The sequence below is a fragment of the Cervus canadensis genome, chromosome 2 (assembly GCF_019320065.1).
Source record: "Cervus canadensis isolate Bull #8, Minnesota chromosome 2, ASM1932006v1, whole genome shotgun sequence".
In the NCBI taxonomy this organism is placed as follows: Eukaryota; Metazoa; Chordata; class Mammalia; order Artiodactyla; family Cervidae; genus Cervus; species Cervus canadensis.
The window spans coordinates 66,868,996-66,893,522 of NC_057387.1; the positions used below are offsets into that span (position 1 = coordinate 66,868,996).

The 24,527-nt window shown below is 37.8% G+C and overlaps 3 protein-coding genes across 5 annotated transcripts in view; 1 reads left to right on the top strand and 2 right to left on the bottom strand.

The window, feature by feature from the left end:
- Positions 1–22,939, bottom strand: part of LOC122436821 (serine/threonine-protein kinase TNNI3K) — a 371,699-nt gene extending 348,760 nt beyond the window's left edge. Inside the window, exons 1-4 of the mRNA XM_043460966.1 lie at positions 22,908–22,939; positions 21,666–21,758; positions 7,054–7,140; positions 3,233–3,315 (exon numbers count right to left, since the gene is read on the bottom strand). The gene's annotated coding sequence lies outside the window, so the exon portion shown is untranslated. The remainder of the gene's footprint in view (positions 1–3,232; positions 3,316–7,053; positions 7,141–21,665; positions 21,759–22,907) is intronic.
- On the top strand, positions 6,940–8,205 carry LOC122436819 (centrosomal protein 43-like). 2 transcript variants are annotated; one of them, XM_043460964.1, is made up of 2 exons: positions 6,940–7,527; positions 7,588–8,205. In XM_043460964.1, exons 1-2 carry the CDS (start codon positions 7,009–7,011, stop codon positions 8,203–8,205), a joined length of 1,137 nt encoding a protein of 378 aa, XP_043316899.1. In that variant the 5' UTR covers positions 6,940–7,008. The 2 variants fall into 2 exon arrangements, with proteins under 2 accessions (XP_043316899.1, XP_043316898.1); XM_043460963.1 differs by having other exon boundaries at positions 6,940–8,205.
- Positions 16,547–24,486, bottom strand: FPGT (fucose-1-phosphate guanylyltransferase). 2 transcript variants are annotated; one of them, XM_043460961.1, is made up of 4 exons: positions 24,333–24,486; positions 22,908–23,075; positions 21,666–21,758; positions 16,547–19,618 (listed from the first exon to the last, which is right to left on the bottom strand). In XM_043460961.1, the coding sequence occupies exons 1-4, from the start codon at positions 24,412–24,414 to the stop codon at positions 18,159–18,161; spliced, it is 1,803 nt and encodes a 600-aa protein (XP_043316896.1). In that variant the 5' UTR covers positions 24,415–24,486; the 3' UTR covers positions 16,547–18,158. The 2 variants fall into 2 exon arrangements, with proteins under 2 accessions (XP_043316896.1, XP_043316897.1); XM_043460962.1 differs by having other exon boundaries at positions 24,292–24,427.
- Between the last annotated feature and the right edge of the window lie 41 nt (positions 24,487–24,527).

Consider the following 24,527-nt stretch of genomic DNA (forward strand, 5'->3'; position numbering starts at 1 on the left):
CCTACAAGACCTTCTAGAACTAACACCCCCCAAAAGATATCCTTTTCATTATAAGGGACTGGAATGCAAAGTAGGAGTTCAAGAGATACCTGGAGTAACAGGCAGATTTGGCCTTGGGGTACAAAACAAAGCAGGTCAAAGGCTAACAGATTTTTGCCAAGAGAATGCACTGGTCATAGAAAAGACCCTCTTCCAACAACACAAGAGAAGACTCGACACATGGACATCACCAGAAGGTCAGGACTGAAATCAGATTGACTATATTCTTTGCAGCCAAAGACGGAGAAGCTCTATATAGTCAGCAAAAACAAGATGGGGAGCTGACTGTGGCTCAGATCATGAACTCCTTATTGCCAAATTTAGACTTAAATTGAAGAAAGTAGGGAAAACCATTAGACCATTCAGGTATGACCAAAATCAAATCCCTTATGATTATACATTGGAAATGACAAATAGATTCAAGGGATAAGATCTGATAGACGAGTGCCTGACGAATTGTACAAGAGGCAGTGATCAAGACCATCCCTAAGAAAAACAAATGAAAATGGCAAAATGGTTGTCTGAGGAGGCCTTACAAATAACTGAGAAGAGAAGAGAAGTGAAAGGCAAAGGAGAAAAGGAAAGATAAACCCATTTGAATGAAGACTACCAAAGAATAGGAAGGAGAGATAAGAAAGCCTTAGCAGTGATCAGTGCAAATAAATAGAGGAAAACAATAGAATAGGAAAGAATAGAGAGCTCTTCATGAAAAATAGAGATACCAAGGGAACATTACATGCAAAGATGGGCACAATCAAGGACAGAAATGGTATAGACCTAACAGAAGCAGAAGATATTAGGAAGAGGTGGCAAGAATACACAGAAGAGCTATACAAAAGATATCTTCATGACCCAGATAGCCACAATAGTGTGATCACTTACCCAGAGCTAGACATCCTGGAATGCGTAGTCAAGTGGGCCTTAGGAAGCATCACTACGAATAACGCTAATGGAGGTGATTGAATCCAGTTGAGCTATTTCAAATCCTGAAAGATGATGCTGTGAAAGTGCTTCACTCAATATTCCAGCAAATTTGAAAAACTCAGCAGTGGCCACAGGACTGGAAAAGGTCAGTTTTCATTCCAATCCCAAAGAATAGCAATGGCAAATAATGTTCAAACTACCACACAATTGCACTCATCTCACATGCTAGCAAAGTAATGCTCAAAATTTTCCAAGCCAGACTTCAACAGTATGTGAACCAAGAACCTCCAGATGTTCAAGCTGAATTTAGAAAAGGCAGAGGAACCAGAGATCAAATTGCCAACATCTATTGGATCATTGAAAAAGCAAGAGAGTTCCAGAAAAACATCTATCTCTGCTTTATTGACTATGCCAAAGCTTTTGACTGTGTGGATCACCACAAACTATGGAAAACACTTCAAGAGATGAGAATACTGGATCACCTGATCTCCTTCCTGAGAAATCTGTATGCAGGTCAGGAAGCACCAGTTAGAACTGGACACAGAACAACAGACTCCAACAACAGGTTCCAAATAGGCAAAGAGTATGTCAAGGCTGTATATTGTCACCCTGTTTATTTAACTTATATGCAGAATACATCATGTGAAATGCCAGGCTGGATGAAGCACAAGCTGGAATAAAGATTGCTGGGAGAAGTATCAATAACCTCAGATATGCAGATGACACCACCTTTATGTCAGAAAGCAAAGAAAGACTAAAGAGCCTCTTGATGAAAGTAAAAGAGGTGAGTGAAAAACTTGGCTTAAAACTCAACATTCAGAAAACGAAGATCATGGTATCCAGTCCCAAACTTCATGACAAATAGATGGGGAAATAATGAAAACAGTGAGAGACTTTATTTTGGAGCCTCCAAAAATCACTGCAGATGGTGACTGCAGCCATGAAATTAAAAGACACCTGCTCCTTGAAAGAAAAGCTATGACCAACCTAGACAGCATATTAAAAACCAGAGACATTACTTTGCCAACAAAGTTCCATCTAGTCAAAGTATGGTTTTTCCAGTAGGCCTGCCTGGATGTGAGATTTGGAGTATAAAGAATGCTGAGCACTGAAGAATTGATGCTTTTGAACTGTGATGTTGGAGAAGACTCTTGAGAGTACCTTGGCCTGCAAGAAGATCCAACCAGTCCATCCTAAAAGAAAGAAGTCCTGAATTTTCATTGGAAGGACTGATGCTGAAGCTGAAACTTCAATACTTTGGTTACCTGATATGAAGAACTGACTCATTTGAAAAGACCTGATGCTGGGAAAGGCTGATGGTGGGACGAGAAGGGGACCACAGAGGATGAGATAGTTGGATGGCATCACCAACTTGATGGACATGAGCTTGAGCAAGCTCTGGAAGTTGGTCATGGACAGGGAAGCCTGGCATGCTGCAGTCCATGAGGTTGCAAAGAGTCAGACATGACTGAGTGACTGAGCTGAACTAAACCTTATGCCCAACTTTCAAAGTTAGAGAAAGCTCCTGTATTACAGAGGACAATGTCTATTTATATCTATAAAGCCTTCTAATCAAAGTATATCTTGGAAATGAATATGTGAAGATCAGCGTAGTGTTTGGAATACAGTCTGGAGAGAGAACTGGGAAACTTATTAGAATGAGAGGATTCCACTTCCCAGAGATAATCTATGTGATTTATGTACATATATAATGAGGGCAAAGGGATTTTTCAGGGAACTGAAAAATATACTTTTTATACTAAACTAAGGGCAAATATTTATTTTGTATTTAAACAGATTCAGTTGTAACAAGGAAAAAAAGAATTTCCATACTTTCTCCTTTCCTTCTCATAGACCAGCTTCCAAAAATAGTTTCTGATTTGACTGGATAATGGTTAATTATAAACTGCATTAACTTTAACCAATTATAATGAGTGATGATCTTTATTGTTAAATTTCATTAAGAAAGATCCCACTGATACATAAGCAGTGAATTTCATAAGTTAATTTATGATCTTGTCAGTGCACCTGTACATTTAAATCTGTACTTGGACCACTTGCTATGATCATAATTATTTCTTTGTGTAGCAAAAAGATTTCTAGCTCTAGATTTTATTAAAAGTGTTTGAAATTTCTCAAAGAACAGCATATTGGTGGGTATAATTTACTTTCTCAAATCCCAAGGCTAAAATAAATAGGAAAGAAACCAATCATGTAAAACTTCATTGAGTGCAACATTTCTCAACATGCAAACAAAGCAAATACTTACTTGATTTCCCGAGTTGTGTTTTAAAAGATTTCTGCCTCAAGATGTAAATGCTTTAATTCTTTTCAGGGCAATGCGATATTCTCCTACAATGAAATGGTAAAGGAAAACTAATATGAACCATTTGAATAATCTGCAGAGAGAAAAAGAGTTGATACTAGTGAAGAAAAGAAATTTAAAATATCATTCACATTACTTAGCCACAGTGTTGATTGTAAGCAAAGATACTAAGAACCTTTAAGGAGGCTGGAGATTCAACAACCAGATTGGTGACATACCTTGAAAAAGTGCCCAAAGAATATAGACATTAGAGTTTTGATTGCCTCAGTGATGCACTGAAGCACAATTGAAGAAATATAAACCTGGTATAGAGAGCTAGGAGATGACGGTAGCAGACGGATTGCAACAGTCTGCAACAATCAGGGATGAACTGCTGTTTGAATGATCGAATTTTACACTTTGGAAGGCTACTAGATTCCCAGAGCCAAAGGTTTCAAAAGATAGACTATTTGTCCCACCATCCCAGAAGGAAACATTAAGTCTGTTAGTTTCAATCATTTACTTACATGGGCATTAATGCCCTTGGGTTTCACATCTTTAGACACAAATGTCAATAATCAGGATGTGGTACAGGTAGATGCTAGCAATGACTAATTCACAGGCATTTTCTGACTTAAACTCTTACTCTTGCAGGTACAGATGCGGTAGGGAATCAGTATTTATTATATATTTATTCCATTTTGGAGGCATTTTTAACTGAGGTATAATAGACAAACATTATATTAGTTTCAGTAGAAAACTTGAGGATTTAAAATTTTTATATATTGTGAAATGATCACTACAGTAAGTCTAGTTAATGTACATCACCATATATGAAAAAGAAAAAAAAAGTGAAAGTGCTAGTCGTTCAGTCGTGTCTGATTCTTTGTGACCACACGGATCGTAGCTCGTCAGTTCCCTCTGTTCATGGGATTCTCCAGGCAAGAATACTGGCATGGGTTGCCATGCCCTCCCTCCAGGGGATCTTCCTGACCCAGGGATTGAACCTGGGTCTCCAGTATTGCAAGAAAATTTTTTACCATCTGAGTCACCAGGGAAGCCCATCGCCATATACAGTTATGTCTTTTTTTCTTATAATGAGAACTAAGATTTACACTCTTATCAACTTTCAAATATGCAATATAGTATTATTACTTACAGTCATCATGGTGTACATTACATCCCCATGACTTATTTTATAACTGGAAGTTTCTACCTTTTCAATCTTTTCACCCATGTGGCCCACCCCTCACAGTCTACCTTTGGCAACTACTAATCTGTTCTCAGTATCTATGAGCTTGGTTTTATTTTTTTATTTTTTGTTGTTATTAGGTTGGTGCAAAAGTAACTACGATTTTGGACCCTGAATTTTAAATCACTATAACTAGGCTCAAACACATCTCTATTAATCAAAATAGGAACCATTACAAATCAACACATTTTTGTCAATGAGAAATGTTTGTTTATTCCTGTAGCATAAAAATCCATGCTTTAGGATTTAACAAACTTTTGGAAAGCATTTTCTGCTTCCTGCTGGTTGTGGAAGCATTTTCCCTGCAAAAAGTTGTCAAGATGTTTGAAGAAGTGGTAGTGAGTTGGCAAGAAGTCAGGTGAACATGGCACATAAGGCAATTGTAGCCCAATCGTTCAGCTTTTTTTTTTTTTTTTATCGTTCAGCTTTTGAAGTGTTGTTTGTGTGACATGTGATCAGGCGTTGTCATGGAGAAGAACTGGGCCCTTTCTGTTCACAATGTTGGCTGTAGGCATTGCAGTTTTGGGTGCATCTAATTGATTTGCTGAGCATACTTGTCAGATGTAACGGTTTCTCTGGAATTCAGAAAGTTGTAGTGGATCAGACTGGCAGCAGACCACCAAACAGTGACCAAGACCCTGTTTTTGGTGCAAGTTTGGCTTTGGGAAGTGCTTTGGAGCTGCATCTCAGTTCAACCACTGAGCTGGTTGTCATGTAAAATCTCCTTTTCCTCTCATGTCACAATCTGATCGAGAAATGGTTTGTTGTTGCATAGAATAAGAAAAGATGACGCTTCAAAACGACATTTTTTTTTTTTTTTGGTCAGCTCATGAGGCACCCACTTATCGAGCTTCTTCACCTTTCCAATTTGCTTCAAATACTCTGGGAGTTGGTGACGGACAGGGAGGCCTGGTGTGCTGCAGTCCATGGGGTTGCAAAGAGTCAGACACGACTGAGTGACTGAACTGAACTGAACCAAATGACCATAGAATGGTTGATGCTGAATTCTTGGGCAACTTCCCCTGTAGTTGGAAGAGGACCAGCTTCTCTCAATGGTCATTGTCAACTTCCAATGGCTGGACACTATGCTCATCTTTAAGGCTCTCATCTCCTTTGCAAAACTTCTTAAACCACCACTCACTGTACATTCATTAGCAGTTCCTGGGCCAAATGCTTTGTTGTGAGTTTCTCTCTGCTGCTTTATGACTCATTTTGAACTCGAATAAGAAAATCATTCAAATTTGCTTTTTATGTAACATCATTTCCATAGTCTAAAACACATATAAAATAAACAGCAAGTAAGAATTCATTAGTAAAAAGTATAAAGCAAGAAATGTACATTACAAGGATGCACAACATAACCACATTTAAGAATGTATTCCATGAAAGTATGCCAAGAATTTATCAAATGGCAAAGTTCAACAATGCAAAACCACACTTGAGCACCAAACTAATTTTTTTTTTTAATCCCACATCACTCCATTTGTATTTTATTATATGTGTGTGTGTATTCTACTTCTCTAACTATTCATCCATGAATGAAGACTTACGTTGTTTCCATATCTTGACTACTATATTGCAAACATAATGCTGACATGTACATGGAGGTACATATATATCTTTGAATTAGCACTGTGGGCTTCCCTCACAGCTCAGTTGGTAAAGAATCCACCTGCAATGTGGGAGACCTGGAAAGATCCCCTGGAGAAGGGAACGGCTACTCACTCCAGTATTCTGGCCTGGAGAATTCCATGGATGTATAATCCTGGGGTTGCAAAGAGTCAGACATGACTGAGCGACTTTCACTTTTCATTTTAGGGGAATAAATACTCAGAAAAGGAATTGCTGGATCATGTGGTAATTCTATTTTTAATTTTTTGAGGAAATTTGATACTGTTTTCCATAGTAGCTGCACTGATTTACATTCCCACCAATGCACAATGGTTCTCTTTACTTAATATATTTTCCAACATTTATCATTTCCTGTCTTTTAAAATATAGCATTTTAACAGATGTGAGGTAATATCTCATTGTGGTTTTGATTTGCATTTCTTTAATGACTAATGATGTTGAACATCTTTTCACATACCTTTTGTCCATCTGTACGTCTTATTGGAAAATATCTATCTAGATCTTCTGACAATTTTAGATCAAATCATTAGTTTTATGAATTCATATATTTTGGGTATTAGCTCTTATTAGATACATGATTTGCAAATATTTTCTGCTGTTCAATAGGTTGCTTTATCATTTTGTTGATGGATCCCTTGCTGTACAGAAGTTTTCTCAGTTTAGTGTAGTCTCTCTTACTCATTTTTGATTCTGTTACCTTTGTTTTGCTATCAGATTCAAAAAATCATTACCAAACCTATGTTAAGAAGCTTACTAGCGCGCAGGCGCCGGGGGCGTGGTCTCGGCCGCGCACCCTGCGGGCTGAGGCAACCGGCAGCCGTTGGCGCGGCTTGGGCGGTTGTCTTGGAGAAGCAAGATGGCGGCGATGGCTGCCGCGGTGGTGGCGGAGGAGGATACGGACCTGCGGGACCTGCTGGTGCAGACGCTGGAGAACAGCGGGGTCCTGAACCGCATCAAGGCTGAACTCCGTGCAGCTGTGTTTTTAGCACTAGAGGAGCAAGAAAAAGTAGAGAACAAAACTCCTTTAGTTAATGAGAGCCTGAAAAAGTTTTTAAATACAAAAGACGGCCGGCTGGTGGCCAGTCTCGTTGCCGAATTTCTTCAGTTTTTTAATCTTGACTTTACCTTGGCAGTTTTTCAGCCTGAAACTAGCACATTTCAAGGTCTTGAAGGTCGAGAGAATTTAGCCCGAGATTTAGGAATTATTGAAGCCGAAGGTACTGTGGGTGGACCCTTATTATCAGAAGTGATCAGACGCTGTCAACAGAAAGAAAAAGGGTCAACCAGTGGGGAAGGTACACTGGACCTGTGTGATATACATTCTCCACCAAAGTCACCAGAAGGAAAAACAGGTGCACACACTCCTCCCAGTAAGATACCAAGGTATAAAGGACAAGGTAAGAAGAAGACAAGCGGGCAGCAGTCTGGTGCCAAGAAGGCCAGCAATGATGCCAGTCACAGCGATACCAGTATCTCATCATCAGAGCCAAAGAGCAGAAGTAGTCTTCACTTACTGTCCCATGAAGCTAAAATCAGGTCCTTGTTAGGCAACAACAGTCTCAATGTCAACGCCAAAGTGGGTCCCGGTCCAGATGAAGATGACCTGGAAGGGAATTCTTTCTTTGATGACCCCGTTCCTAAACCAGAAGCAGCGTATGGTTGGAGAAGTGAACCCAGTAAGCAAGCAGGAAGCCTTGCATCGCTCTCTGATGCGCCCCCCCTAAAAAGTGGACTCAGCTCCCTTGCTGGAGCCCCTTCATTGAAAGAGTCTGAAAGTAAAAGGGGAAACCAAATTCTAAAAGATGTTAAATTGGTCAACGATAAAATTGGATCACTTGGATTAGGGACTGGAGAAGATGACTATGTTGATGATTTTAATAGCACCAGCCATCGCTCAGAGAAGAGTGAGCTGAGTGTTGGGGAAGAGATTGAGGAGGACTTCTCTGTGGAAATGGATGACGCCAACACCAGTGATACACGTGAGGACCTGACGCAGGACCTGACGGTGTCGCAGCTCAGTGACGTCACCGATTACCTGGAAGATGTGGCCTAGGCCTGCGCCTGGCAGGGTGCTGTCGGCAGAGGACGGGACTCGGATCAGTTCCTTCCAGACAATCACTCTTTGCTGGAATGTCTGCTCCCTTGTATTTCAAAGGATTACAGATATTTAAAAAAATTAACTTTTCATTATACTAAACAAAATAATTCCTATTTGAGCCCATGTGTGGAAGATTTAATATTCCTAATTTGGTCTAGGTACATGCTTCTCTATGAAAGTTGATTAGGCTCAAATTTACCACAAGGAGGGAGCCGGCACAGTACTGGTATTAAGCGCATTGCGAAGGCGGCAGTAGAGCTGTGGGTTCACGGCTCCACGCGCCTGCCTGCCTGCCTGCGGGCCGGCACCAGGGTTCAGGCGTTCGGCAGCAGGAGGGGCGTCTGCAGTCGGAGGGGGCGGTGGTGGGTGGTTCCACAGAGAGCTGGCCCGTGGCCTGGAGGATCTGCAGCCTGGAGCCTGTCACTGTAAGTTACACTTGATAGGTTGACATGGCTTTGCATTTCTTTCCGTTTGGGAGGTTTGTTAGACCATTAAGGTTATATTAAAATCCTCGTGTGTGTCCTTCTTAGTTTTGCTCGTTTTAAAGATTTAAAATCTGGAGGTGCTTGTGATTTTTTATTTGTGGAATTGTCCCTGATGCATTTGAGGTCACCATCCTGGGTCTGTGTAAGCAGTTTTATTCACAGGTTCTCTTCATTGCAGTTATTATTTGTAAAGATGCTTTGAAATATATTAAATACCAAAATGCATCTAAAAAAAAAAAAAAGCTTACTGACTATATTTTCTTCTAGAAGTTATATGGTTTCAAGTATTACTTCAAGTCTTTAACCCGTTTTGAGTTAATTTTTGTGTATAGTGTAGGATAATGGAGAAATTACATTCTTTTGCATGTTGTCTAGTTTTCCCAGCGTCATTTAAGAGGCTCTTCTCTTCCTACTGTATATCCCTGGTTCCATTGTCATAAGCTAATCAACATACACATATACAAATGTATATATGTGTATGTGTGTATATATACATATATATATATGGTTTTATCTCTAGACTCTCTAGTCTGTATCTGTGTGGTGGTTTTTATGCAATACAATGCTATTCTAATTACTATAGCTTTATAATATAGTTGAAATCAGGGAGTGTGATGTTATGCCCGATGTCAGAATCCCCGAGCGGGAAGAGAGACTAGGCCTCCAAGACAATGCAACTCGCAGGAAGGGAAGTTTATTGCTGACTCGAGCCAGGACTCTCCGCCCGCAACCAACGCAGTGGTGTGGGTCAGAGAGCCCCGAGCCCAAGCTGTTACACAAATTTATAGGGTGAGAAGCAGATTGGTTACACGTTTGCAAAGCAATTTCATTGGTCAATACTCTTGCGCGCGCGGGACTTTCCTGGGGGTTTCCGCCCCATTCCTAATTTCCTAATTGGCAAACATCGGTCAGTGTTAAGTGCCTAATTGGCAAACAGTGGTCATTGTTAAGCGAAAGCTACCTGATAATCTTAAGAAGTAGGAAGGCCTACTCCTAATCTAAGTTGCGTTACTTCTGCTCGCCTCACAGTGATGCATCCAGCTTTGTCCTTCTTCCTTTCTCAATATTAGGGATCTTCTGTGGTTCCATGTAAATTTTAGGATTGCTTGTGCTAGTTCTGTGAAATATGCCATTGGAATTTTGATAAGGAGTGCACTGAATCTCTAGACTGCTTTAGGTAGAATAGGCATTTTAACAATATTAATTCTTCCAATCCACAAGCATAGAATCTTTCCAGTTATTTGTGTCTTCTTAAATTTCTTTCATTAATGTCTTATGATTTTCAATATACAAGACTTTCAATTCTGTAAATTAATATTAGCTATTTTATTCTTTTCAATGCAACTGTAAGTGAAATTATTTTCTTAATTTCTCTGGTAGTTTCTTCAGTTCAGTCACTCAGTCGTGTCAGACTCTTTGAGACCCCATGAACCGCAGCACGCTAGGCCTCCATGTCCATCATCAACTCCCAAAGTCCACCAAACCCATGTCCATCGAGTCGATGATGCCATCCAACCATCTCATCCTCTGTCGTCCCCTTCTCCTCCTGCCCTCAATCTTTCCCAGCATCAGGGTCTTTTCCAATGAGTCAGCTCTTCCCATGAGGTGGCCAAAGTATTGGAGTTTCAGCTTCAATATCAGCCCTTCCAATGAACACCCAGGACTGATCTCCTTTAGGATGGACTGGTTGGATCTCCTTGCAGTCCAAGGGACTCTTGAGTCTTCTCCAACACCACAGTTCAAAAGGATCAATTCTTTGGCACTCAGCTGTCCTTATAGTACAACTCTCACATCCATACATGGCCACTGGAAAAACCAGAGCCTTGACTAGATGGACCTTTGTTGGCAAAGTAATGTCTCTGCTTTTTAATATGCTGACTAGGTTGGTCATAACTTTCCTTCCAAGGAGTAAGCGTCTTTTAATTTCATGGCTGCAATCACCATCTGCAGTGATTTTCGAGCCCAGAAAAATAAAGTCTGACACTGTTTCCACCCTTTCCCCATCTATCTGTCATGAAGTGATGGGACCGGATGCCATGATCTTAGTTTTCTGAATGTTGAGCTTTAAGCCAACTTTTTAACTCGCCTCTTTCACTATCATCAAGAGGGTTTTTAGTTCCTCTTCACTTTCTGCCATAAGGGTGGTGACATCTGCGTATCTGAGGTTATTGATATTTCTCCCGGCAATCTTGATTCCAGCATGTGCTTCTTCCAGCCCAGCGTTTCTCATGATGTACTGTGCATATAAGTTAAATAAGCAGGGTTACAATATATAGCCTGACATTATACCTGACATTATACCTGACATTATACAGCCTTGACGTACTTCTTTTCCTATTTGGAACCAGTCTATTGTTCCATGTCCAGTTCTAACTGTTGCTTCCTGACCTGCATACAGGTTTCTCAACAGGCAGGTCAGATGGTCTGGTATTCCCATCTCTTTCAGAATTTTCCACAGTTTATTGTGATCCACACAGTCAAAGGCGTTGGCATAGTCAATAAAGCAGAAATAGATGTTTTTCTGGAACTCTCTTGCTTTTTTGATGATCCAGCGGATGTTGGCAATTTGATCTCTGGTTCCTTTGCCTTTTCTAAAACCAGCTTGAACATCTGGAAGTTCACGGTTCACATATTGCTGAAGCCTGGCTTGGAGAATTTTAAAGATTACTTTGCTAGTGTGTGAGATGAGTGCAATTGAGCATTTTTTAGCATTGCCTTTCTTAGGGGTTGGAATGAAAACTCACCTTTTCCAGTCCCTTGGCCACTGCTGAGTTTTCCATATTTGTTGGCATACTGAGTGCAGCACTTGCACAGTGTCATCTTTCAGGATGTGAAATGGCTCAACTGTAATTCCATCATCTCCACTAGCTTTGTTTGTAGTGATGCTTCCTAAGGCCCCCTTGACTTCACATTCCAGGATGTCTGGCTCTAGGTGAGTGTGAGTGATCACACCATCGTGATTATCTGGGTTGTGAAGATCTTTTTTGTACAGTTCTTCTGTGTATTCTTGCCACCTCTTCTTAATATCTTCTGCTTCTGTTAGGTCCCTACCATTCCTGTCCTCTTTGTTGAGCCCATCTTTGCATGAAATATTCCCTTGGCATCTCTAATTTTCTTGAAGAGATCTCTATTCTTTCCCATTCTATTTTTTTCCTCTAGTTCTTTGCACTGATCACTGAGGAAGGCTTCCTTATCTCTCCTTGCTATTCTTTGGAACTCTGTATTCAAATGGGTATATCTTTCCATTTCTCCTTTGCTTTTCACTTCCCGTTTTTTTCACAGCTATTTGTACAGCCTCCTCAGGCAGCCATTTTGCTTTTTTGCATTTCTTTTTCTTGGGGATGGTCGTGATTCCGGTCTCCTGTTCAATGTCACGAACCCCCATCCATAGTTCATCAGGCACTCTATCAGATCTAGTCCCTTAATTCTATTTCTCACTTACACTATATAGTCATAAGGGATTTGTTTTAGGTCATACCTGAATGGTCTAGTTGTTTTATCCCCTTCTTCAATTTCAGTCTGAATTTGGCAATAAGGAGTTCATGATCTGAGCCACAGTCAGCTCCTGGCCTTGTTTTTGCTGGCTGTATAGAGCTTCTCCATCCTTGGCTGCAAAGAATATAATCAATCTGATTTCGGTGTTGACCATCCAGTGATGTCCATATGTAGAGTCTTCTCTTGTGTTGTTGGAAGAGGGTGTTTGCTATGACTAGTGTGTTCTCTTGGCAGAACTCTATTAGCCTTTGCACTGCTTCATTCCGTACTCCAAGGCTAAATTTGCTTGTTTCTCCAGGTGTTTCTTGATTTCCTACTTTTGCATTCCAGTCCCCTATAATGAAAACGACATCTTTTTTGGGTGTTAGTTCTAAAAGGTCTTGTAGGTCTTCATAGAACCGTTCAACTTCAGCTTCTTCAGCGTTATTGGTTGGGGCATAGGCTTGGATTACCTTGATATTGAATGGTTTGCCTTGGAAATGAACAGAGATCATTCTGTCGTTTTTGAGATTGCATCCAAGTACTGCATTTTGGACTCTTTTTTGGACTATGATGGCTACTCCATATCTTCTAAGGGATTCCTGCATACAGCAGCAGATATAATGGTCATCTGAGTTAAATTCACCCATTCCAGTCCATCTTAGTTCACTGATTCCTAGAATGTCAATGTTCACTCTTGTCATCTCTGGTTTGACCACTTCCAATTTGTCTTGATTCATGGACCTAACATTTCGGGTTCCTATGCAACATTTCTCTTTACAGCATTGAATCTTGCTTCTATCACCAGTCCCAGTCACAACTGGGTGTTGCTTTTGTTTTCACTCCATCCCTTCATTCTCTCTGGAGTTATTTCTCCATTTATCTCCAGTAGCATATTGGGCACCTACCAACCTGGGGAGTTCATCTTTAAGTGCCCTACCTTTTTGACTTTTCATACTGTTCATGGGGTTCTCAAGACAAGAATACTGAAGTGGTTTGTCATTCCCTTCTCCAGTGGACCATATTCTGTCAGACCTCTCCACCATGACCCGTCTGTCTTGGGTGGCCCCATATGGCATGGCTTAGTTTCATTGAGTTAGACAAGGCTGTGGTCCATGTGATCAGATTGGCTAGTTGTCCATTACTAGTTTATAGAAAGAGAACGTATTTTTGTGCATTGATTTTGTATCCTGCAATTTTACTAATTTTTCATTAGTTGTAACAGTTTTATTTTTATTTTTCTGTGGAGTCTTTAGGGTTTTCCAAATATAGTATTATACCATCTGCAATAGTGACAGTTTTACTTCTTCCTTTCCAATTTGGATGCCTTTTCTTTCTTTTTCTAGCCTGACTGCTCTGGCTGGGACTTCCAAAACTGTTGAATAAAACTGACAAAAGTGGGCATACTTAACTTCTTGCAGTTAGAGGAAAGGTTTTCAGCTTTTAACCACTGTATAATATAGGTTTTATACTATTCTTTCATTTGGACCATATTTCTCTTTCATTTTGCATAACTCTCTGCATTGGTTTGTACACAGTAGATGAAATCACCACCTCACTCTGTCAAAGGAGTGATCTCATGTAGGAGATGAACCTTGTCACTCAACCCATCCTAGCTCTTGTCTTTCAAATCTTTTTGTTTCCAATAAGCTATTATATTCTAATAGCTCCTAGCAGATAAATATGCTCTAAAACCTGTCAATGTCTTAAAGGGGAGGATATCATTATCTAGATTCATGCTGACTGGAAGCCAGACCGTCACTCGGCAGCTTTAAAAGTATGCAAATAGATACTGTATTGTGGGACCACAAAGCCAAGTCCCACTAGCCACCAGAGTCAGGTAATCTAGATGCTCCATATGTAGCAATTGCAAAAATAGGAGCCCTAGACAAGTCACATCTGACTCTTTGTGACCCCATGGACAGTAGTCTGCCAGGCTCCTCTGTCCATGGGATCATCCAGGGAAGAATACTGGAGTGGGTTGCCATTTCCTCCTCCAGGGGATCTTCCCAATCCAGGGAACGAACCCATGTCTCTATACATCTCCTGCATTAGCAGGCAGGTTCCTTTACCACTAGTGCCAACTGGGAAGCCCAAGACAAATGAATGAGCTCATTTTTTTAGAGATGCCAGAGAGCTGGTGCAAGGAAATGGAGAGTACCAAGGTGGTGAGCATAGCCAGTGTTCCTTGAGAGCAGTTTGGAAGGCCACAAATCTGAAGCCTGCCCCTCAGGCCAAAGCTCCAGGACAAGCAAAGAAACATGTCTATTCAGATTCTCTGCCAATTTTCCAGTTAGACCCTTTATTCCAATTTTCAACTTAATCCAAAATTGTGGTCTATTAGAGTATACCCAAACTGGCAAGTCTGAATGATATGGCATATTTGGCTTGTTGTGGCTCATGTAGATAGCTCTGTCAGAGACAGGAACTGGTTGTTTCCCACCAGAAATGGATGCAATTTGCTCTTTATAATACTTTAAAAACAAATGAGCTCGAAATTTCTGTGAATATAGACAAATGAAACATGAATACTAGCACATTGGAATTAAGCATATCAGTACTGAAAGAAAGGAGAATGTGACTTGTGACAAATTTCAGTACATGAAATATTAATAATATAATTTCACTAAGTATAAACAAAAAAAGCTGTATTCCTCAACCACAACAGAAATTGGCCTTTATCTAAATATATTTTGTAGGAAAAAAAGATTTGTTAAACTATGCTTAAAAATAGTGGGCCTCCCTCATGGTTCAGACAGTAAAGAATCTGCCTGCAATGCAGGAGAATTGGCTTCAATCCCTGGGTAGGGAAAATCCCCTGGAGAGGGAACAGCTACCCATTCCAGTATTCTTGCCTGGAGAATTCCATGGACAGAGGAGCCTGGTGGGGGGGGGGGGGGGGGGGGGGGGGGGGGGGGGGGGTGGCTACTCCATGGGGTCACAAAGAATTGAACATGACTGAGGTACTAACATGAACAATGCAGCTCATGGTAGCTTAAAATATTTCTCCTGAAATATTTAACATTAATCTATAAGAATAATTTAGTTATTGACATAGATGAGGACTTGCGTTTCATTTAGCTAAACAAAAAGAGCACCTGAAATGCTTTAGACAATTTTAAGCAAATTGATAAATACTTTTCCTTAATTTTTTTTTTTAACTCTTCCAGATTACATCAAGTTTCCTAAATTTTGGGTCTCCAAGTTGCTCATGTCCAGAGGATATTTTGGCGTATGTGAATGGCACGTGTAACATGCTAGTTATCAGCCATGATAGCCATGCATATGTTTTGCAGCAGGCAAATTTTGATTTTGGCTCTGTGCTAAATTTGGTAATTTGTAACAGAGGTAATATTGTCTAAACTCAGAAGATGAATGGATCATTGCTTGTGAGAAGTGATTCTGGATTCATTCCGTCAAATTTTTGAGATTGTCAGCATATTACTTGGATTTTTGAAAATTTATTTCCACCTAATATAATTAATACACACTCTTCTGTTTAGTTTGGAAGATAAATGCCCTAGGTAGAAGATCAGTATCAAAAGTTGGATTTTTTTCTATGCTCTTCTTGGTCATTATTAATTCATCAGTAAGTTTACAGAATATATTTATTTACAAATAGTAGTTGTCTTTTACAAACCTTGAAAGCCTATGATTTAAAGGCTGTGATTTTATGAAGTAAAAATGATAAAGCAAGAGAAAATGTTCAATTTCTTACTTATTCATGCATGTGATTATCACATTGGTTGAGTTAGGTACAGTGCCGGTGGTACATGTGTGGTACTATACACCAAGGCATGCATATTAAAGGAGACACTGCCAAATTCTTGGAATAGAAAACATTTCAAAGCAATTAGCATTCATACATCGTGCAGAAATATGACTAACATGGTGACCGCCAACTTCTCAGAAACCTTCCACTGATATTAAATAGAAGCCAACCACCTTCAAGAGATGTGATTAAACTAAGGCAAAAGTGAAACTTTATCAAGAAATAAAGCACCAGCATCCAACTTGCAGAACAAGTACCTGGTGGCCATGGCTTGAAGGTTCAATCCAGGCAGCAGTGTGGTGGTGGCACTTGAAGAATATGCAGCTTTATCAGTACCTTTGATAGCACAGAAGATGGTACTAAGTGGAAACATATGGATCAACCACTCTTAAGTTAAATACTGCTTTAGAAAAGTTTGTCTCTAGATGTGAAGCTATGGAAAAGTTTTGACTGTTTTTTAATATTTCACTTTTTTGTTCCTTTATGTGTATTTGCGAAAGGGTTACATGACACAAAGCTGTATAAGTGCTTTTCAAAAAGATTTCCAATAAATAAAAACGTCAAGTAATGAGAAAAGCATTGCATCTTATTTTATTGGCAGTGTTTTCTTTTTCAATGAAACATAAAATGATGATTCTTAATAACTGATGGTACCTTAAATCAATTAGAAATATAGCAATCAATTTTTAATGAATGACACATAACATCCTCTGAAATCTCTGCAAGTAAATCAGTAATTGCTAAACAACAGCTACCATATATCTTTATTTTCCCCTTGAGAAGAAACTTGGAAAAAAAATACACATAAATGTCATAATTGAGACTTGCTGATAAGTCACTTCTGGTTTACCAAACAATTATTTTCATATTGATATGCTAATTTTATATTGACATATAAATAACAGTGGCACAGACCAGTTCTATTTCAATTTATTCATGTTAAAACACAAAACTTCTGACAAAACTTTTCTCTAGTATTAGACTTTGGTATGAAAACATTTCAAATATGTGCCTATACCAAAATAAGAACACAGTGCTTAGCGTTCCAGCCAACTTTTATTGTCTTGAAGCTGTTAATTATCTGTATATTTTCACAGTCATTCTATTTTTCTGGCTCCTTCCTGCTGTCTACCTTTTGGCCATTTACTGCTTCTCAGTATCATTACTAGTGCATGGTCAGAAAATTAAAAAATGAAAAGTAAAAATCTGTCCATCTGGTAATTTTAATAGTTCTGTTAAAGGATTAATAAGGGAGGATTAAGATAATGTCCAAAATGAATTTATATGATTATCAGGGAATCCCAATTATTCCAACATTTTCCTATACAGATTCTTGAGTTTTATGTGTATGTATGCTTTCCTATAGATGAAACTTTGGGGAAAATTTTTAAGACACACAAACATGGGTTCAAGTTTATAAGGATAAAACAGCACATATATCCTTTTGGTTTCATTTTGATAAGATTAATAAAAGATTTTTATCATCAATTTCAGAACAGTTTGTACTTCTTAATTAAGACTATCACAATAGTTTAAGCATTGATTTTATCTGTCTGCCACAGATTTGTTTCTGCAAAAGTACTTCTACATCATTTCTACAGTGTTTTGAAGACCCTATAGTATGGCATGCTTGTAACAGTTCACCAGAATAGGATTAATGCACTTAAGGAGAAAACTGCCAGTGAATATTTAGAACTTCATTGTAACCAAAGTCCAAAAGAAGATGAAAAATTTTAAAGGTATGTTCAGAAAATCACCTTTAAGACTGTTCTACTACTCTGTGAATAAATAACATTCCACAAATCCATCTTTATAAAAGAAAAGTTAAAATAGTGATAAAACTTTAAAAACTCATTTTTCTGAACTTACAGCCCTACAATATTAATTTTCATTATAAAACTGTTTATATTTTTGTTATTAATGTTATGCTATATCAATCATGTTAATATAATTTTCATTAATTCACTTCTATTAAAAACCAACAGTCTACAGAAAACTCCTGCATCTGGAATCTTGCTCAGTCAAGAAAGGCAAAGTATACAATATTTGTGCTCAGAAGTTGTCATGTCCAGCTCTTTGCAACCCCATGGACTATAGCCCATGAGACTCCTCTGTCCATGGGATTTTCCAGGCAAGAATACTGCAGTGAGCTGTCATTTCCTTCTCCAACACAATATTTAATAAGATGTCTCTAAATCAGGTTGCTTCCTATTCAAAGTAATTTCTAGAGAAATTTGCTCCCTATAAGTTATCATGTCTTCTACATCTTTGTAGAAGAGCATTTCTTCAATGGACAACAGCTTATAGTTATTCAGGCTGAATGTTGACTTGTTCTGTACAGCATCTAACATCTTTAGGGATGTTGTCACTGAATCACTCAAAGAAGAACAAACTGGGAAAATACGAGCATTCCACAAGCTCAAACATGACTTGTTTCCAGAGAATAGTTCCTCTGTAACTTTGAGATTCCAAATGTCTAAGCATGACAGCAAACAGACCCCAAAGAATTGAAGTACCTTTACATCTGACAATGTTTTAACATTCTTTTTCAAGTTGTCTTGCACTCCACATGCCATAGTTGAATACTTTAAGTGTCCATTCATCTTCAAGCTTAAGGAACACACAAAAGAATATGCAGGCAGGACAGCTGTTGTTTTGACATAAGCACCACTAATGATGCAATTTTCCCCAACTGAAACATCAGGCCCCAATCTGGAATACTCCACAACTGAGCCAGGTTTCACAGAACATGTTGAATCTAGTATACTTTGAATAATACAGGGTTTGTTAGTAGAGCATTCTGGTATTGATGGAAAGAGGCTAAAAGCTACAGACTGTAAGCCAAGCTCTGACTTCAAACTGCTATCTCCAGTAAAATGAAACAAATATTCTTTTGTTGTTCCAATGTGATAAAATTTGGAGTTATTAAGAACAACAACATTTAATGGTGTTCCTTTAAGAAGATGAAATATTCTCTGCCTCATGTCTACCAACTCTGACTCTTCTTTAGTAACATTTAATGTGTTTTTCGTGTACTCCACAGTTGCTCCAGGTCCCAAAGCCTGAAGAAAGTCTCCATAGGCATCTATTTCACAGTGTAGCGTACCTATTTGTTCATAAAAAGCAAGTAATTTTCTCGCTGTTTTATGGTCCATGTAAAATAGGCTGTCTGTGTAGACATACTCAGCCTCTAATTTAAGAGAGGGTATGTCACTACCAGCAAATCCCTGTTGAAAAAATTTTCTAGGTCTACACACAGCATCAAACTCATACATTTCTTCTATGCTGGGCTTATGAAGGAAACGATGGCAACTTCTGTATTCGAGGTCTCTATATTCTAAATGGTTAAAAGGTTCTAAGACAAACACTCCGTGTGTTGTACCAACAGTCAAACTAGAAGGATGAGCTAAAGCAGTAAAGCCAGGTTTGTCAAACCTAATAAACTCAGATTCTCCAATACTATAAAGTTCAATATCGTCTGCACAGGTAATCAGAATCCCAGGATTCATATGTGAGGGGAAATCAATGTACATGGCTAGTTTTAATTCCAACATCTGATAAATGGGACTACCAAAAGGCAAAGCAGTGAAAATTTTCCCCAGAGCACTCGCACTTGGAAGGCGTTGACTGTAGCCACCTATATAGAATTTAAAAAAATAACTGTTTTAAAATGTTTATAAGATTGTTTGTAAGATTTAAAAATGTAGGAGCATCAGTTACAACTCAAAATATCTCTAAAGATTTTTAAAATATATGCATTACCATACCCCAGGAAAGAATAATAAATTTCGAATTTCAAATTCAAAGAGCAATCTCCTGTAAAGATTTGATATAATGCAGTTCTAGACTAGGAAAGAATTCTAAATATGCTTTACAGGCTATGACACTTTTTTAAATCAACTGCAGAACAAGTAAAAAGGAAAATGAGCAAAAATATGATCTTGTATCTACATTTTAAACAGTAAATTTCAATCATGTGTAAACTCCCATATTAAAAATCCACTTCATGTGGTAAAAATGTGACCAAAAAACCAGTATACATAATTATCTATTAAAAACTAACTTCCAGATGCAACATTTTTCATCAAATTATTACCTACATTTAAAAGCAGTAAAGGTGCATTTATATAAAAGCATTTTACAATATATACTTGTTTTTAATTTAAAAAGGCTTTTCCCTCAATGATGAGCCATATGACTTAATTCCTTGAGAAGTGTTTTCTCTTAAATACATTATAATTTGTTATATCATTTTATGTAACTATGTAACTAATTATAGTGAGAGACATAGTAGAAAGAGTCACACAAAAATGGGTTTAAATTCTGGTATATCATTTTTTAATTGTTTATCTTTGGATTTACTCTAAGACAGCAGATGTGGCATAATGCTTTTTTTATCATAATTATTATTATAAGATCAATAGTAGATGTAAAGTACTCACCTCAGAGTACATTGTTCAACCAACAAGAGTTAATACTTTCTTTTTCATTTTCCAAATACTAACCAACAGTAAAATTTCGCATTACAAGAATTACCTATTTTTAATTATACTTGACCCTGGAAGAGTAAGGGTTTCAACTACACCAGTCCCGTTACATGAGGATTTTTTTCAATAAATACTGTAAGACTGTATGACCCCAGGTTTGTTGAATCCCTGATGAGAAACTGTGGATATGCAGAGCGGAACCACCTCTATAGTAGTTCAACTATGAAGTTACATGCAGATTTCAGATTGTGCTAAGGGTCAGCACCCCTAAACCCTGTGTTATTCAAGGACCAATTGTATACATTTTCTGGTGTTTAACTTAATTTTTACCAATTGGTAATAATAATAATGTTTGGGAATAAAACTGTAAGCCTTTTTTTTTTTTTAACCTTTTAAATTAACCTTAAAATTAGAACTTTGATGCTTTACCTGATATCATCTTCAAAAAGAACTGTTCTGTGTGTGAATCATAAGAAATGAAAAGTGCTTTGGTAACCATGTGGACATATGGTTCTAAAATATCTGTAATTGAACAGCGCAGGTCCATGACAAAGTTTCACCAGCCCTCAGTACAGAGAGGGAAAGTAACAGAGGTTTCTATCATACAACCAAAATTTTAATACAACCAAACTTGTCCAATTTGAAAACTATCCTTTATTCTGAGATTATTTCTTTCTTATATGTCTACCACCTTATTTGTATGTGATTTCCCCTCTTTTATACTTTGTCAACTCTATGTTCTGTCATCACCTTTTCTTTTGTTTTTAAACTCTTAAGGATTATAGACTTTGGCCACCAATAACTAGATAAAAATGTGTAACAGAAGGTTTTGTCTAAAGTCTGGTAATCATAGTACTAAAGCAGCCTCTCCCCTAAAGCAAGAATCCTTTCTAAAGCATTATCAAGAAATGTTCATATTTTGATGAGTTCTATCGTAGGAAAATGGAACAATATCCATGAAAAGGTGATAATGTACGTGATCCACGATTTTAAGGTTAAATTTTGTGAAAGATATTATGCTACTAACAACCTAACAATATCAAGAAATACATGAAATATTTGTTTCCAGAGCAGAATTAACTTCAAAACAAAAGAATAAGAAGAAAGAAAGAAGTATTAGTAAGGGAGAAAAATGTCCCTGAGGTATCAAGGGTAAAATACTAAAAGAAAATGTAAATTAGTAAAGTATAACATTACCAGAGTGAATTAATAGGATGGTAAAAGAATTCCATTCATCTCCATAAAGCTTTTCCAAACATCGAAGGGCACAAAGGGTTGCTCCTCCATTTCCTTCAAGTTAAAAAGCAGGGTTTATTTTATTACAGTAAATTTAGGTGTTATAACTTTGAGGATAAGATCCTGTGGCTAAAATTAATTAGGCAGAGAGCAAAGATACAGGCAAAAGAATCAAATTAAATACACATTTCCTGGCAATTAAAATAATTAGTAATAAAACCCAGAGATCAGGCCTCGGTAATAAAAGTTGAGTTAATCCTCTCATGAAAATAGTAATATAAAGAAAGAAATGATAAATTAGGCACTAGAAGACTATAAATTTGCACATTCACTTGGACTTAAGAACCATAAAATTCATTAAAATAATTCTCCCATATGATTAAATATGTGCCTTAGATTTACTCTCCAAAAAGTTTTTTAGAACCTGATTTCCTAAAAATCATATAAGTTTCCTAAGAACTTGCAAATGGAAGTAAATGTAACTTCCATTTACTAGTTACTTTGGACAAGTTATTTAACATTTTGTGCCTAAATCTCATTCAAACATCAGAATCACACAAGTACTGACCACATTTTACAAAGGTTAAAACATCGGCTAATTAGGACATGCCAATATCAGATACAAATACCCTAATTCTGTAATCAAGGGGCTTCAGCTTTAAGTATCACATGGAAAACGGCCCCCAGAAAAATGGCATGTATTTTTATTTATAAGGGAAGGTCAAAAGGCAAAGCTGACAACTTGTTTTTAAAAGTAAACATCATATAATACTTATGCAATTAGACTGTGCTCTTTCACATTGTGCACTGTGGGTCTCAAGAGGCAGTATGTATTTTTCCTGACTTGTTCCCTTCATTTAATTTCTGAACAAACTGTGGAGTTCAGAGGGAACTTAAGAGAACTACGGATAAGGTTCAAAGGAATGTTTACCACCAGAATAAATTTTACTAAGACTAATACATTTTATTTTAACATAGAATAATATTCTGGAAGTTTTTCATGGTATGTCCACAATGTGCAAAAACATCTGCCATCCCTTTTACCTTTCTTAAAAACAGTGAATTTACAATAAAAAATTTTATATTTGTAAAGACTACAGGTGGAAACATACATAGTCCATAAACTGTAAGCCACAGGAAAACTTTTCTTCAATGATTATTCTACCCACAACTTAAGATATAAATCTAACCATAAACGCATACCAATTTTGGCTCCAGGAGGATCAGCAAAAACATGATATTGAACTCCAAGGGGTAACTCCTTTTTTTTCAGCTTTTCTGAAAGCTGTTGCTTATAAGCAAGTTTCTGTTTTTCATTAGCTGCTGTTAATACAACAATGTCCCAGAATTCTCCAGCTGCCACTGATTTGCCTATATGGAAAAAGAAAGAAAAGATAAATATTAGTAGATTCTCTAGCTGTTACAGGTTTTACCTATTTGGAAAAAAGGATGAAACAGGTAACAGTATCTCCAAAATGTATCTTCTTCTTTTGAGAATTCGGGAATAATGAGTGGCCAGCTAGCAGGATTCAAAATAGTTCTAATAAGGATTGTTGACAAATTCTTTTTCTCTTGTAAGGGTTGTTGACAAATTCTATTTCTTCCTCTCTTTTAGATCACTTATTCCTTTTTTGGTCTACCATTTCATTTACTTAGATATTCTTAGAGTTAAAATGTTTCTTGATTAAGAGAAGTACTTTTGACTTGCTAAAGATGGGCTCAATCCTTAAATAAAAAGAGGAGCCAAAGGTATCAATGAATCTCCAGCTTTGAAAATCAATTTTCACATATGGGTACAACTTAATGTTTGTTGGCTAATAAAAATTAAACCCAAGGATCTACTGCTACAATGTTGGTGTTTATAAATATGGGCACATTAGTTTTAATTACCTTAAGCTGAATCATGCAAGCTTACAAAGTCTATTGTTGAATGATACCAAATTCCGGATAACAGAAAAGTTCCCAGGTCCCTGATGAACTCAACAAAAGACCGACTGAACTTTTGGCTGATGGTGAGAAGGTTACCTAAGTACTATTTTCTGTTATTTTAAAAAGCAGTAATGTCGATGAAAACATAACCTATTAGATAGTTGTACAAGAAATTGCAAGTGGTATAGTCTTTTAAAAAAAATTAAAAAAATTTTCTAACCCTTGAAATATTTTGTCCGTAATTCCTTCATATTGTTTGGCTTTTCACTTAGTAAGCGTTCACATTATGGAACAAATTGGTGAAATAGGTAGGGACTGGAAGAAAGCTAAAATTGTATTTATAAGCGTCAAAACACTATGCTTTAGATCTTCTAGGTTTATTTGAAGTAACTTTTGTTAATGAACTAACCAAATGTTTAACTTGTATTTATAGCTTCACTAGTCAGGCCAGTAAGTGTCTTTCTTCTCCATCCTCCTCACACATATGCAATAAGAAGTAAACTTAGAGGAAAGTAATAAGCACAACGGAAGGAAAGCAGAGTGACAGAAAAATAAAAAAACAGGAACATTAGCTCCGCCTGGGCCAGGGTCCTAGGTCCGCAGGTGATAAAAGCAAGTGGCAGTTCAGCAAATATCCCAGCACGTAAAGAACTCCTACTATCCATTGCAGGGGAGGTGCTAGGGTTCCTCCTTTGGTACCTCTAAGCTCTGAAAACCTCCGCAACCTTCGCTGGGTGGCTTCTCGCAAAGATTCGCCGGCAAGTCTACTTTCAGCTTCCATAGTTTCACCTTACCCAAGGCCGCCGAGGTCTTCCTGGTATGAGGCGGGCAAGCACCGCACGCATGCGCTCTGGGACATAACCTGGTCTTTGGTCCGACCTGGCGTCTGTCCCG